Below are 17,263 nucleotides of genomic sequence, written 5' to 3' on the forward strand. Positions count from 1 at the left end.
TATAGTGATATCAGTAACGGGACTGGCATCTGTGTGATCACCACAGGACATGTACCCTCCTAATATAGTGATATCAGTAACAGGACTGGCATCTGTGTGATCACCACAGGACATGTACCCTCCTAATATAGTGATATCAGTAACAGGACTGGCATCTGTGTGATCACCACAGGACATGTACCCTCCTAATATAGTGATATCAGTAACAGGACTGGCCTCATCTGTGTGATCACCACAGGACATGTCCCTCCTTTTTATAGTGATATCAGTAACAGGACTGGCATCTGTGTGATCACCACAGGACATGTACCTCCCTTCTATAGTGATATCAGTAACAGTACTGGCATCTGTGTGATCACCACAGGACAGGTACCTCCCTTAAATAGTGATATCAGTAACAGGTCTGGCATCTGTGTGATCACCACAGGACATGTACCCTCCTAATATAGTGATATCAGTAACAGGTCTGGCATCTGTGTGATCACCACAGGACATGTACCTCCCTTCTATAGTGATATCAGTAACAGTACTGGCATCTGTGTGATCACCACAGGACATGTACCCTCCTAATATAGTGATATCAGCAACAGGACTGGCATCTGTGTGATCACCACAGGACATGTACCCTCCTAATATAGTGATATCAGTAACAGGACTGGCATCTGTGTGATCACCACAGGACATGTACCCTCCTAATATATTGATATCAGTAACAGGACTGGCATCTGTGTGATCACCACAGGACATGTACCCTCCTAATATAGTGATATCAGTAACAGGACTGGCATCTGTGTGATCACCACAGGACATGTACCCTCCTAATATAGTGATATCAGTAACAGGACTGGCCTCATCTGTGTGATCACCACAGGACATGTCCCTCCTTTTTATAGTGATATCAGTAACAGGACTGGCATCTGTGTGATTACCACAGGACATGTACCTCCCTTCTATAGTGATATCAGTAACAGTACTGGCATCTGTGTGATCACCACAGAACAGGTACCTCCCTTATATAGTGATATCAGTAACAGTACTGACCTCATCTGTGTGATCACCACAGGACATGTACCCTCCTAATATAGTGATATCAGTAACAGGACTGGCATCTGTGTGATCACCACAGGACATGTACTCTCCTAATATAGTGATATCAGTAACAGGACTGGCATCTGTGTGATCACCACAGGACATGTACCCTCCTAATATAGTGATATCAGTAACAGGACTGGCATCTGTGTGATCACCACAGGACATGTACCTCCCTTCTATAGTGATATCAGTAACAGTACTGGCATCTGTGTGATCACCACAGGACAGGTACCTCCCTTATATAGTGATATCAGTAACAGTACTGACCTCATCTGTGTGATCACCACAGGACATGTACCCTCCTAATATAGTGATATCAGTAACAGGACTGGCATCTGTGTGATCACCACAGGACATGTACCTCCCTTCTATAGTGATATCAGTAACAGTACTGGCATCTGTGTGATCACCACAGGACATGTACCCTCCTAATATAGTGATATCAGCAACAGGACTGGCATCTGTGTGATCACCACAGGACATGTACCCTCCTAATATTGTGATATCAGTACCAGGACTGGCCTCATCTGTGTGATCACCACAGGACATGTCCCTCTTTTTTATAGTGATATCAGTAACAGTACTGGCCTCATCTGTGTGATCACCACAGGACATGTACCCTCCTAATATAGTGATATCAGTAACAGGACTGGCATCTGTGTGATCACCACAGGACATGGACCTCCCTAATATAGTGATATCAGTAACAGTACTGACCTCATCTGTGTGATCACCACAGGGCATGTACCTCCCTTATATAGTGATATCAGTAACAGGACTGGCCTCATCTGTGTGATCACCACAGGACATGTCCCTCCTTTTTATAGTGATATCAGTAACAGGACTGGCATCTGTGTGATCACCACAGGACAGGTACCTCCCTTATATAGTGATATCAGTAACAGTACTGACCTCATCTGTGTGATCACCACAGGACATGTACCCTCCTAATATAGTGATATCAGTAACAGGACTGGCATCTGTGTGATCACCACAGGACATGTACCCTCCTAATATAGTGATATCAGTAACAGGACTGGCATCTGTGTGATCACCACAGGACATGTACCCTCCTAATATAGTGATATCAGTAACAGGACTGGCATCTGTGTGATCACCACAGGACATGTACCCTCCTAATATAGTGATATCAGTAACAGGACTGGCCTCATCTGTGTGATCACCACAGGACATGTCCCTCTTTTTTATAGTGATATCAGTAACAGTACTGGCCTCATCTGTGTGATCACCACAGGACATGTACCCTCCTAATATAGTGATATCAGTAACAGGACTGGCATCTGTGTGATCACCACAGGACATGGACCTCCCTAATATAGTGATATCAGAAACAGGACTGGCATCTGGGTGATCACCACAGGACATGTACAGTACCTTCCTAATATAGTGATATCAGTAACAGTACTGGCCTCATCTGTGTGATCACCACAGGACATGTACCTCCCTTTTATAGTGATATCAGTAACAGGACTGGCATCTGTGTGATCACCACAGGACATGTTCCTTCCTAATCTAGTGATATCAGTAACAGGACTGGCATCTGTGTGATCACCACAGGACATGTACCCTCCTAATATAGTGATATCAATAACAGAACTGGCATCTGTGTGATCACCACAGGACATGGACCTCCCTAATATAGTGATATCAGTAACAGGACTGGCATCTGTGTGATCACCACAGGACATGTACCCTCCTAATATAATGATATCAGTAACAGAACTGGCATCTGTGTGATCACCACAGGACATGGACCTCCCTAATATAGTGATATCCATAACAGTACTGGTCTCATCTGTGTGATCACCACAGGACATGGACCTCCCTAATATAGTGATATCAGTAACAGGACTGGCATCTGTGTGATCACCACAGGACATGTACCCTCCTAATATAGTGATATCAGTAACAGGACTGGCATCTGTGTGATCACCACAGGACATGTACCCTCCTAATATAGTGATATCAGTAACAGGACTGGCATCTGTGTGATCACCACAGGGCATGTACCCTCCTAATATAGTGATATCAGTAACAGAACTGGCATCTGTGTGATCACCACAGGACATGGACCTCCCTAATATAGTGATATCAGTAACAGGACTGGCATCTGTGTGATCACCACAGGACATGTGCCCTCCTAATATAATGATATCAGTAACAGAACTGGCATCTGTGTGATCACCACAGGACATGGACCTCCCTAATATAGTGATATCAGTAACAGTACTGGCCTCATCTGTGTGATCACCACAGGACATGGACCTCCCTAATATAGTGATATCCATAACAGTACTGGCCTCATCTGTGTGATCACCACAGGACATGGACCTCCCTAATATAGTGATATCAGTAACAGTACTGGCATCTATATGATCACCCCCAAGTACACAAAGTAATGCTGCGTTTACACGGAACGATTATCGGTCGGATTTTCGCAATAACGATCGCATTTGAGCGTTAATCGGCTCTCATGTAAACGCAGCAAGCGATCAAGCGACGAGCGAGAAATCGTTCATTTTAATCTTTTAACGTGTTCTCAAATCGTCGTTCGCTAAAAATTCGCAGATCCCTTCGTGTAAACAGTCTTTCAAAGATTCACCCTATGTGTGAGATAGGCTTAAGCGATCTTAAAAACGATCTCAATAACCATTTTTCTTACCAATTGTTAAACGATCGATTGGGCGAATTATCGCTCCGTGTAAACGCAGCATAAGGTACACAGTGTGTATTGTCTCCAGGCTCCTCCCTGTCTCCTGAGACAACGCATCATCCTCTGATGTCACAGGGGAGCTTGCATGGATCTTGTCTCTGACCCCTAGCCCCACCCCCTGAGTGATGTCAGCAGACAGGGAGTAATACAGCAGGTGCTGTAAAATCTCACTGTGTAATAGTCTGCAGAGAAATGAGATGTTCTGCTATAACTCTGGGTGTGGACCTGGCAGGAGTGCTGGGGGAGGGGCGTGAGCATGGTGGGAGGGCTGTGATAAACAGCTGAGGGAAAACAATGCATTCTAGGTAAAATAATACTCAGCAACTGCTCAACCAGGAAGCACAGAACTAAGATCCCAAAAGAAATCCATTGTTTGTGGATTCAGAACTGGGTCAGATGGGTAACAATGCCATATACTCCTGCAGAACGTTTATTCTCTATCTGGTGTCGGAGTGGCCCTTTAACTTAAGATGCCGCTACACCTTCAGCGCCCCCCCCCCCACACACACACACACACAGGATCAGCACAGCTGTAATCTCTCATCTGTTCACGTCACATTGCAGCAGCCTCCTCCTTATCATCACAGGAAGTCTCATCTTACTACTAAGCCTAATGGCCGGACTGGAATCTGCGCCATACGTCCTGCATGTAATAATATGGATGGTAAAATGGCAAACTACAAAAATCACCACAAAGTCTATAAAGGGTAATTGTCATTTCAGAAAACAATAAATATTTATAGTACAAGCGATTATAAGAAACTCTGTAATAGGTTTTATTTACTAAAAGAGTTTCCTTCTGTACAGAAAAAGGCTGTTTTCCTCCCCCCCCCCCCCCTCGACTTCAGAAGAATCAGGATTTCTGTGTCCATTATGGTCTATGGAGAGGGGAGGGGCTGAGAGGAGTGAGTGAGCACGGAGCAGTCCTGCACAGCACAACACCCTGCAATCTTCTCTCAGCAAGTTCCTAGATAAGCACTGACCTTTCTGACCCCTGAATTCAGTGTTTTAGGTGCCCAGACAGTCTCCAAACAGCTGACCTTCATATCTCCTCTTCCTGCTCACTCATCCCACTTGGACCCTCCCCCCCCATAGGATATAATGGACACAGCAGAACCCGTCTTCACTGGCTTCTCTGTAATGAAGACGTGTTTTCCTGATAATATAGAGATAAGAAGTGAGGGGGGGGGGAGGCTGGGAGATTGCTTCTTGAGGACAGAAGGAGGCTTTTTTGCCTAATAAAACCTATTATAGAGTTTCTTAAAATCGCTTATACTACTGATTTCTGCACAAAAAAATATGACAGTTACACTTTAAAAATATGTTTGACAAAAAAATTGATCTAAACAACAGATCATTTCCTAATGACACTTCCCCTTTAACAACCAAACAGCATTTCCCCTTTAACAACCAAACGGCATTTCCCCTTTAACAACCAAACGGCATTTCCCCTTTAACAACCAAATGGCATTTCCCCTTTAACAACCAAACAGCATTTCCCCTTTAACAACCAAACGGCATTTCCCCTTTAACAACCAAACGGCATTTCCCCTTTAACAACCAAACGGCATTTCCCCTTTAACAACCAAACGGCATTTCCCCTTTAACAACCAAACAGAATTTCCCCTTTAACAACCAAACGGCATTTCCCCTTTAACAACCAAACCTCCAATTTTCGGCCTCTGAACAGTTTTGTTCTGTTCTGAGCTTTAAAAATAAAAAAAGCAAGCTCCAAAATATCTTTTTTCCCATATTTCTTCAGAGAAAGAGAAGTGAATCTCCGGGTTCCTCTGACTTTTTTCTTCGGTAAGCGTGGGGATTGAGACGCTGACCTTTAACCCTTTGCTCTGTAATCCTGACAGGTATAATGACTGTAACCCCCCCCCCCCCCCCCGGGAGATAAATTACAGGTGTTCCTGTCATACAGGAGTATTTCCGGTTATCGGGGCGCCGCGCTGTATGGTGTACCATGTGACCGCCACCGCCGGCCGCCATCTCTAGCTGCCACCCTTCTTACACTGCTTTCATGCACATATACATTTGGGAGCATATACACATCGTATACAGGTCCGGGTCATGGAACGGCCGGTCTCTTGCGCCATGTGAACATAGCCTAATATTGCATGAATAAATAAAACCGAAAAACCCGTAGAAAATCATGACCTTTACATGGAGAACCCTGCCGCCAGCAATATGTGTGAGGAAGCCGCCATGTAAAACAATCGGCTTAGATTCCTCCGAGCCGCCGCCGCTGTATTAGCTGTGAAAATGAATCAGAGTTTACACAAAAACCGTGAAGATGATAATTTCATGCAAACTCCTGAGATAGCGGTGTAACAATAAGCGGTATCACAGGGGTAATAGCAGCAGCCGACCAGAATGTCTGGGGGATGGCGGCACAGCGCGGGCTGCGGGGGACCGGGGCGAGACCGATACTGCACTCACTAATCCTGCATGACCAATGTAATGTGAGCATATATACACACACAGTATACCGCCACTCACTACAGAAACCATACAATGTTATGTGAGAATATATATATATATATATATATATATATATATATATATATATATATATTGTAGGGATCTTCCCGGGGGATGGTGTGTTAGGACACAGTTCAGGCAGCAAACTTGGGCTCATAAAACAGCTTTGGGTGTTTATTTGTAGCATAAACGGTCCAGCAACATAAATACAGCAACACCGTGCAGTGAGAATAAACAAAACAAAAAGTCCTGCCCGTCTGGGCGCTTACTAATACAGCAGGTTACCTCTCTGGCCCTTCACTTGGCAGGTAATATTGCAGGGTGTGCATAAGCCCCAGCTCCCAGCGAACACACCATGCAGGCTGATCACTCCTGTCTGAGAGCAAAACAAGGATCCTCTGCAGGGCTTTTCTCTGTCAGGCTGATTAGGGCCAGAGACACCTGACCCCAAAACCTGACCTGGATCGGGGGGAGGGAATGGCAAATCCCACTACCAAAACCTACCTGCCATTCCATGTAAGTCCAGGCCCGGCAATAATAAATAATAGCTCAGCAGCATAACACTGCTGAGCACCGATGCCTCCTGGACTCACCATCTCACACTATGCATCAACCTGGGTGAGATGTACCTCCCTCTCGAGCACTTTTCCCGTGACATGTCCACTAAATATATAGTATACCGCCACTCACTACAGAAACCATACAATGTTATGTTATTATGTTATATATAATATAATATTATATATATATATATACACACACACACACAGTATACCGCCACTCACTACAGTAACTGTACAATGTTGTGAGAATATACACTCACCGGCCACTGTATTAGGTACACCATGCTAGTAACGGGTTGGACCCCCTTTTGCCCTCAGAACTGCCCCAATTCTTGGTGGCATAGATACAACAAGGTGCTGGAAGCTTCCTCAGAGATTTTGGTCCATAGTGACATGATGACATCACACAGTTGCCGCAGATTTGTCGGCTGCACATCCATGATGCCAATCTCCCGTTCCACCACATCCCAAAGATGCTCTATTGGATTGAGATCTGGGGACTGTGGAGGCCATTGGAGTACAGTGACCTCATTGTCATGTTCAAGAAACCAGTCTGAGATGATTCTAGCTTTATGACATGGCGCATTATCCTGCTGAAAGTAGCCATCAGATGTTGGGTCCATTGTGGTCATAAAGGGATGGACATGGTCAGCAACAATACTCAGGTAGGCTGTGGCGTTGTAACCATGCTCAATTGGTACCAAGGGGCCCAAAGAGTGCCAAGAAAATATTCCCCACACCATGACCCCACCACCACCAGCCTGAACCGCTGATACAAGGCAGGATGGATCCATGCCTTCATGTTGTTGACGCCAAATTCTGACCCTACCATCCGAATGTCGCAGCAGAAATCGAGACTCATCAGACCAGGCAACGTTTTTCCAATCTTCTACTGTCCAATTTCGATGAGCTTGTGCAAATTGTAGCCTCAGTTTCCTGTTCTTAGCTGAGCGGAGTGGCCCCCGGTGTGGTCTTCTGCTGCTGTAGCCCATCTGCCTCAGAGTTGGCCGTACTGTGCGTTCCGAGATGCTCTTCTGCCTACCTTGGATGTAACGGTTGGCTATTTGAGTGACTGTTGCCTTTCTATCAGCTGGAACCAGTCTGCCCATTCTCCTCTGACCTCTGGCATCAACAAGGCATTTCCGCTCACAGAACGGCCGCTCACTGGATGGTTTTTCTTTTTCGGACCATTCTCTGTAAACCCTAGAGATGGTTGTGCGTGAAAATCCCAGTAGATCAGCAGTTTCTGAAATACTCAGACCAGCCCTTCTGGCACCAACAACCATGCCACGTTCAAAGGCCTCAAATCACCTTTCTTCCCCATACTGATGCTCGGTTTGAACTGCAGGAGATTGTCTTGACCATGTCTACATGCCTAAATGCACTGAGTTGCCGCCATGTGATTGGCTGATTAGAAATTAAGTGGTAACGTGCAGTTGGACAGGTGTACCTAATAAAGTGGCCGGTGAGTGTATACTGTATATACAGTATACCGCCACTCACTACAGTAACTGTATAATGTAATGTGTGCAGTGTATAGAGATATAAAGGGCAATATCTCCTCTCCTGTGTGTGCAGTGTATAGAGATATAGGGAGCAGGATCTCCTCTCCTGTGTGCAGTGTATAGAGATATAGGGGGTAGGATCTCCTCTCCTGTGTGCAGTATATAGAGCTATAGGGAGCAGGATCTCCTCTCCTGTGTGCAGTGTATAGAGATATAGGGGGCAGGATATCCTCTCCTGTGTGCAGTATATAGAGCTATAGGGAGCAGGATCTCCTCTCCTGTGTGCAGTGTATAGAGATATAGGGGAGCAGGATCTCCTCTCCTGTGTGTGCAGTATATAGAGCTATAGGTAGCAGGATCTCCTCTCCTGTGTGCAGTGTATAGAGATATAGGGGGCAGGATCTCCTCTCCTGTGTGCAGTGTATAGAGATATAGGGGGCAGGATCTCCTCTCCTGTGTGCAGTGTATAGAGATATAGGGGGCAGGATCTCCTCTCCTGTGTGCAGTGTATAGAGATATAGGGAGCAGGATCTCCTCTCCTGTTTGCAGTGTATAGAGATATAAAGGGCAATATCTCCTCTCCTGTGTGCAGTGTATACAGATTCAGGGAGCAAGATCTCCTCTCCTGTGTGTGCAGTGTATAGAGATATAGGGAGCAGGATCTCCTCTCCTGTGTGCAGTGTATAGAGTTATAGGGGGCAGGATCTCCTCTCCTGTGTGCAGTATATAGAGCTATAGGGAGCAGGATCTCCTCTCCTGTGTACAGTGTATAGAGATATAGGGGGCAGGATCTCCTCTCCTGTGTGCAGTATATAGAGCTATAGGGAGCAGGATCTCCTCTCCTGTGTGCAGTGTATAGAGATATAGGGGAGCAGGATCTCCTCTCCTGTGTGTGCAGTATATAGAGCTATAGGTAGCAGGATCTCCTCTCCTGTGTGCAGTGTATAGAGATATAGGGGGCAGGATCTCCTCTCCTGTGTGCAGTGTATAGAGATATAGGGGGCAGGATCTCCTCTCCTGTGTGCAGTGTATAGAGATATAGGGGGCAGGATCTCCTCTCCTGTGTGCAGTGTATAGAGATATAGGGAGCAGGATCTCCTCTCCTGTGTGCAGTGTATAGAGATATAAAGGGCAATATCTCCTCTCCTGTGTGCAGTGTATACAGATTCAGGGAGCAAGATCTCCTCTCCTGTGTGTGCAGTGTATAGAGATATAGGGAGCAGGATCTCCTCTCCTGTGTGCAGTGTATAGAGATATAGGGGGCAGGATCTCCTCTCCTGTGTGCAGTATATAGAGCTATAGGGAGCAGGATCTCCTCTCCTGTGTGTGCAGTGTATAGAGATATAGGGGGCAGGATCTCCTCTCCTGTGTGCAGTATATAGAGCTATAGGGAGCAGGATCTCCTCTCCTGTGTGCAGTGTATAGAGATATAGGGGAGCAGGATCTCCTCTCCTGTGTGTGCAGTATATAGAGCTATAGGGAGCAGGATCTCCTCTCCTGTGTGCAGTGTATAGAGATATAGGGAGCAGGATCTCCTCTCCAGTGTGCAGTGTATACAGATTCAGGGAGCAAGATCTCCTCTCCTGTGTGTGCAGTATATAGGGAGCGGGATCTCCTCTCCTGTGTGCAGTGTATAGAGATATAAAGGGCAATATCTCCTCTCCTGTGTGCAGTGTATACAGATTCAGGGAGCAAGATCTCCTCTCCTGTGTGTGCAGTATATAGAGCTATAGGGAGCAGGACCTCCTCTCCTGTGTGCAGTGTATAGAGATATAGGGGGCAGGATCTCCTCTCCTGTGTGCAGTGTATAGAGATATAGGGAGCAGGATCTCCTCTCCTGTGTGCAGTGAATAGAGATATAGGGAGCAGGATCTCCTCTCCTGTGTGCAGTGTATACAGATTCAGGGAGCAAGATCTCCTCTCCTGTGTGTGCAGTATATAGGGAGCAGGATCTCCTCTCCTGTGTGCAGTGTATAGAGATATAGGGGGCAGGATCTCCTCTCCTGTGTGTGCAGTGTATAGAGATATAGGGGGCAGGATCTCCTCTCCTGTGTGTGCAGTGTATAGAGATATAGGAGAGCAGGATCTCCTCTCCTGTGTGTGCAGTGTATAGAGATATAGAGGGTTCAATCGATCGGGTACACTCTATACACAGAACATGAGCGATCAGGTACACTCTAAACAAAGAAGGTGAGCGATCAGGTACACCCTATACACAGAACGTGAGCAATCGGGTACACTCTATACACAGAACATTAGCGATCAGGTACACCCTATACACAGAACATGAGCGATTAGGTACACCCTATACACAGAACATGAGCGATCAGGTACACCCTATACACAGAACGTGAGCAATCGGGTACACCCTATACACAGAACATGAGCGATCAGGTACACCCTATACACAGAACATGAGCGATCAGGTACACCCTATACACAGTACATGAGCAATCGGGTACACCCTATACACAGAACATGAGCGATCAGGTACACCCTATACACAGTACGTGAGCAATCGGGTACACCCTATACACAGAACATGAGCGATCGGGTACACTCTATACACAGAACATGAGCGATCGGGTACGCTCTATACACAGAACATGAGCGATCGGGTACGCTCTATACACAGAACATGAGCGATCGGGTACACCCTATACACAGAACATCAGTCACTAAGTGTCTCCCAGTTGTTGCTTCTTTAGATATAGAAGTCAGAGTCCTTATACTTAATAATTTACTGCCCTGTAATAGTCCGCGAGTAGTTTATTAGCCTCTCAGTCATGTGACCACTGGTGAAGAACTGGCTGCACTAATGTGCTATTCACATACAAGCAGAGGTCTCCATTACCTCCGCAGCACAAGCATCTACTCCTCTCACCCAAGAGATCCGCCTGGAGAAACCCAGAAACGTAAACGGCAACACATGACCACGCCTGCAGCGCAATACTGAGAACATCCCCATCCATCCCCATTACCTGACACCGCAGGGAATAGCTGGTGGTCAGCCCCCTGTATGTGTATATATATATATATATAGAGCTGGTACCTGTGGTGGGGGTCCATGGTGGTCAGACCCCTGTATGTGTATATATAGAGCTGGTACCTGTGGTGGGGGTCCATGGTGGTCAGACCCCTGTATGTGTATATATAGAGCTGGTACCTGTGGTGGGGGTCCCGGGTGGTCAGCCCCCTGTATGTGTGTATATATATATCTGGTACCTGTGGTGGGGGTCCCGGGTGGTCAGACCCCTGTATGTGTGTATATATATATCTGGTACCTGGGGTGGGGGTCCCGGGTGGTCAGCCCCCTGTATGTGTGTATATATATATCTGGTACCTGTGGTGGGGGTCCCGGGTGGTCAGACCCCTGTATGTGTATATATATATATCTGGTACCTGTGGTGGGGGTCCCGGGTGGTCAGACCCCTGTATGTGTATATATATATCTGGTACCTGTGGTGGGGGTCCCGGGTGGTCAGACCCCTGTATGTATATATATATATCTGGTACCTGTGGTGGGGGTCCCTGGTGGTCAGCCCCCTGTATGTGTGTATATATATATAGATATATATATATATCTGGTACCTGTGGTGGGGGTCCCGGGTGGTCAGCCCCCTGTATGTATGTATATATATATATATATATATCTGGTACCTGTGGTGGGGGTCCCGGGTGGTCAGCCCCCTGTATGTGGGTATATATATATCTGGTACCTGTGGTGGGGGTCCCGGGTGGTCAGCCCCCTGTATGTATATATATATATCTGGTACCTGTGGTGGGGGTCCCTGGTGGTCAGCCCCCTGTATGTGTATATATATATATATATATATATATATATCTGGTACCTGTGGTGGGGGTCCCGGGTGGTCAGCCCCCTGTATGTGTATATATATATATATATCTGGTACCTGTGGTGGGGGTCCCGGGTGGTCAGCCCCCTGTATGTGGGTATATATATATCTGGTACCTGTGGTGGGGGTCCCTGGTGGTCAGCCCCCTGTATGTGTATATATATATATATATATATATATATATATATATATATATCTGGTACCTGTGGTGGGGGTCCCGGGTGGTCAGCCCCCTGTATGTATATATATATATCTGGAACCTGTGGTGGGGGTCCCGGGTGGTCAGCCCCCTGTATGTGGGTATATATATATATATATATATATATATTTATATATCTGGTACCTGTGGTGGGGGTCCCGGGTGGTCAGCCCCCTGTATGTATATATATATATCTGGAACCTGTGGTGGGGGTCCCGGGTGGTCAGCCCCCTGTATGTGGGTATATATATATATATATATATATTTATATATCTGGTACCTGTGGTGGGGGTCCCGGGTGGTTAGCCCCCTGTATGTATATATATATATCTGGTACCTGTGGTGGGGGTCCCGGGTGGTCAGCCCCCTGTATGTGTATATATATATCTGGTACCTGTGGTGGGGGTCCCTGGTGGTCAGCCCCCTGTATGTGTATATATATATATATATGGTACCTGTGGTGGGGGTCCCGGGTGGTCAGCCCCCTGTATGTGTATATATATATATATAGAGCTGGTACCTGTGGTGGGGGTCCCGGGTGGTCAGCCCCTGTATGTGTATATATATATATATATATCTGGTACCTGTAGTGGGGGTCCCGGGTGGTCAGCCCCCTGTATATATATATATCTGGTACCTGTGGTGGGGGTCCCGGGTGGTCAGCCCCCTGTATGTGTATATATATATATCTGGTACCTGTGGTGGGGGTCCCGGGTGGTCAGCCCCCTGTATGTATATATATATATATCTGGTACCTGTGGTGGGGGTCCCGGGTGGTCAGCCCCCTGTATGTATATATATATATATCTGGTACCTGTGGTGGGGGTCCCGGGTGGTCAGCCCCCTGTATGTATATATATATATATCTGGTACCTGTGGTGGGGGTCCCGGGTGGTCAGCCCCCTGTATGTATATATATATATATCTGGTACCTGTGGTGGGGGTCCCGGGTGGTCAGCCCCCTGTATGTATATATATATATCTGGTACCTGTGGTGGGGGTCCCGGGTGGTCAGCCCCCTGTATGTATATATATATAGCTGGTACCTGTGGTGGGGGTCCCGGGTGGTCAGCCCCCTGTATGTGTATATATATATATCTGGTACCTGTGGTGGGGGTCCCGGGTGGTCAGCCCCCTGTATGTGTATATATATATATCTGGTACCTGTGGTGGGGGTCCCGGGTGGTCAGCCCCCTGTATGTGTATATATATATATCTGGTACCTGTGGTGGGGGTCCCGGGTGGTCAGCCCCCTGTATGTGTATATATATATATCTGGTACCTGTGGTGGGGGTCCCGGGTGGTCAGCCCCCTTTATGTATATATATATATAGAGCTGGTACCTGTGGTGGGGGTCCCGGGTGGTCAGCCCCCTGTATGTATATATATATATATAGAGCTGGTACCTGTGGTGGGGGTCCCGGGTGGTCAGCCCCCTGTATGTATATATATATATATCTGGTACCTGTGGTGGGGGTCCCGGGTGGTCAGCCCCCTGTATGTATATATATATATCTGGTACCTGTGGTGGGGGTCCCGGGTGGTCAGCCCCCTATATGTATGTATATATATATATATATCTGGTACCTGTGGTGGGGGTCCCTGGTGGTCAGCCCCCTGTATGTGTATATATATATATATATATGGTACCTGTTGTGGGGGTCCCGGGTGGTCAGCCCCCTGTATGTGTGTATATATATATATATATATATATATATATATATATATATATATATATATCTATATCTGGTACCTGTGGTGGGGGTCCCAGGTGGTCAGCCCCCTGTATGTGTATATATATATATCTGGTACCTGTGGTGGGGGTCCCGGGTGGTCAGCCCCCTGTATGTGTATATATATATATCTGGTACCTGTGGTGGGGGTCCCGGGTGGTCAGCCCCCTGTATGTGTATATATATATATCTGGTACCTGTGGTGGAGGTCCCGGGTGGTCAGCCCCCTGTATGTGTATATATATATATGGTACCTGTGGTGGGGGTCCCGGGTGGTCAGCCCCCTGTAAGTATATATATATATATATCTGGTACCTGTGGTGGGGGTCCCGGGTGGTCAGCCCCCTGTATGTGTATATATATATATCTGGTACCTGTGGTGGGGGTCCCGGGTGGTCAGCCCCCTGTATGTGTATATATATATATAGAGCTGGTACCTGTGGTGGGGGTCCATGGTGGTCAGCCCCCTGTATGTATATATATATATCTGGTACCTGTGGTGGGGGTCCCTGGTGGTCAGCCCCCTGTATGTATATATATATATCTGGTACCTGTGGTGGGGGTCCCGGGTGGTCAGCCCCCTGTATGTGTATATATATATATCTGGTACCTGTGGTGGGGGTCCCGGGTGGTCAGCCCCCTGTATGTGTATATATATATATGGTACCTGTGGTGGGGGTCCCGGGTGGTCAGCCCCCTGTAAGTATATATATATATATCTGGTACCTGTGGTGGGGGTCCCGGGTGGTCAGCCCCCTGTATGTGTATATATATATATCTGGTACCTGTGGTGGGGGTCCCGGGTGGTCAGCCCCCTGTATGTGTATATATATATATAGAGCTGGTACCTGTGGTGGGGGTCCATGGTGGTCAGCCCCCTGTATGTATATATATATATCTGGTACCTGTGGTGGGGGTCCCTGGTGGTCAGCCCCCTGTATGTATATATATATATCTGGTACCTGTGGTGGGGGTCCCGGGTGGTCAGCCCCCTGTATGTGTATATATATATATCTGGTACCTGTGGTGGGGGTCCCGGGTGGTCAGCCCCCTGTATGTATATATATATATATATCTGGTACCTGTGGTGGGGGTCCCGGGTGGTCAGCCCCCTGTATGTGTATATATATATCTGGTACCTGTGGTGGGGGTCCCGGGTGGTCAGCCCCCTGTATGTATATATATATATCTGGTACCTGTGGTGGGGGTCCCGGGTGGTCAGCCCCCTGTATGTGTATATATATATATATATATATATATATATATATATATATATATATATATATATATATGGTACCTGTGGTGGGGGTCCCGGGTGGTCAGCCCCCTGTATGTGTATATATATATATATATCTGGTACCTGTGGTGGGGGTCCCGGGTGGTCAGCCCCCTGTATGTGTATATATATATCTGGTACCTGTGGTGGGGGTCCCTGGTGGTCAGCCCCCTGTATATATATATATATCTTGTACCTGTGGTGGGGGTCCCGGGTGGTCAGCCCCCTGTATATATATATATATCTTGTACCTGTGGTGGGGGTCCCGGGTGGTCAGCCAGCCAGTCAGCAGCAGCAGCAGGAGGCAGGTCAGCAGCAGGACCCCCGCGCTCCTCTTCATGTCTTGCACCCACATAGCAGGCGGGGACCCCGGGGCAGTGAGCGGCGACCACCCCACCTGTCTGCAGCCCGAGCCACCATCCAGACGGCTGCTGTGTCCATCCTCCTCCTCCTCCTCCTCCTGCCTGTAGCCCACCCATCCTCATCCTCCTCCTTCTCCTCCTCCCCCGGCTCCTCCGTTCTCTCAGCTTCTCACCTCCCAACAGCTCCTGTCATCACCCCCCGGGCACTGCCCATATATACCAGTGCTATCCCTGTCTGTGCCCATATATACCAGTATTATCCCTGTCTGTGCCCATATATACCAGTGTTATCCCTGTCTGTGCCCATATATACCAGTGCTATCCCTGTCTGTGCCCATATATACCAGTGCTATCCCTGTCTGTGCCCATATATACCAGTATTATCCCTGTCTGTGCCCATATATACCAGTGTTATCCCTGTCTGTGCCCATATATACCAGTGCTATCCCTGTCTGTGCCCATATATACCAGTATTATCCCTGTCTGTGCCCATATATACCAGTATTATCCCTGTCTGTGCCCATATATACCAGTGCTATCCCTGTCTGTGCCCATATATACCAGTGTTATCCCTGTCTGTGCCCATATATACCAGTATTATCCCTGTCTGTGCCCATATATACCAGTGTTATCCCTGTCTGTGCCCATATATACCAGTATTATCCCTGTCTGTGCCCATATATACCAGTATTATCCCTGTCTGTGCCCATATATACCAGTGTTATCCCAGTCTGTGCCCATATATACCAGTGCTATCCCTGCCTGTGCCCATATATACCAGTATTATCCCTGTCTGTGCCCATATATACCAGTGCTATCCCTGTCTGTGCCCATATATACCAGTGTTATCCCTGTCTGTGCCCATATATACCAGTGTTATCCCTGTCTGTGCCCATATATACCAGTGCTATCCCTGTCTGTGCCCATATATACCAGTGTTATCCCTGTCTGTGCCCATATATACCAGTGTTATCCCTGTCTGTGCCCATATATACCAGTGTTATCCCTGTCTGTGCCCATATATACCAGTGCTATCCCTGTCTGTGCCCATATATACCAGTATTATCCCTGTCTGTGCCCATATATACCAGTATTATCCCTGTCTGTGCCCATATATACCAGTATTATCCCTGCCTGTGCCCATATATACCAGTGCTATCCCTGTCTGTGCCCATATATACCAGTGCTATCCCTGTCTGTGCCCATATATACCAGTGCTATCCCTGTCTGTGCCCATATATACCAGTGTTATCCCTGTCTGTGCCCATATATACCAGTGTTATCCCTGTCTGTGCCCATATATACCAGTGTTATCCCTGTCTGTGCCCATATATACCAGTGCTATCCCTGTCTGTGCCCATATATACCAGTGCTATCCCTGTCTGTGCCCATATATACCAGTGTTATCCCTGTCTGTGCCCATATATACCAGTGCTATCCCTGTCTGTGCCCATA

General features: G+C 47.2%; 1 protein-coding gene across 1 annotated transcript in view; it reads right to left on the minus strand.

Annotated features, from left to right (window-relative positions):
- Positions 1-15,883, minus strand: part of ST8SIA6 (ST8 alpha-N-acetyl-neuraminide alpha-2,8-sialyltransferase 6) — a 44,697-nt gene extending 28,814 nt beyond the window's left edge. The window contains exon 1 of the mRNA XM_069960659.1: positions 15,698-15,883. Within this exon, the coding sequence (XP_069816760.1) occupies positions 15,698-15,801 (104 nt within the window). The 5' untranslated portion in view covers positions 15,802-15,883. The remainder of the gene's footprint in view (positions 1-15,697) is intronic.
- Positions 15,884-17,263: the final 1,380 nt, after the last annotated feature.

This window comes from Dendropsophus ebraccatus, chromosome 2 (assembly GCF_027789765.1).
Source record: "Dendropsophus ebraccatus isolate aDenEbr1 chromosome 2, aDenEbr1.pat, whole genome shotgun sequence".
NCBI classification, from domain to species: domain Eukaryota; kingdom Metazoa; phylum Chordata; class Amphibia; order Anura; family Hylidae; genus Dendropsophus; species Dendropsophus ebraccatus.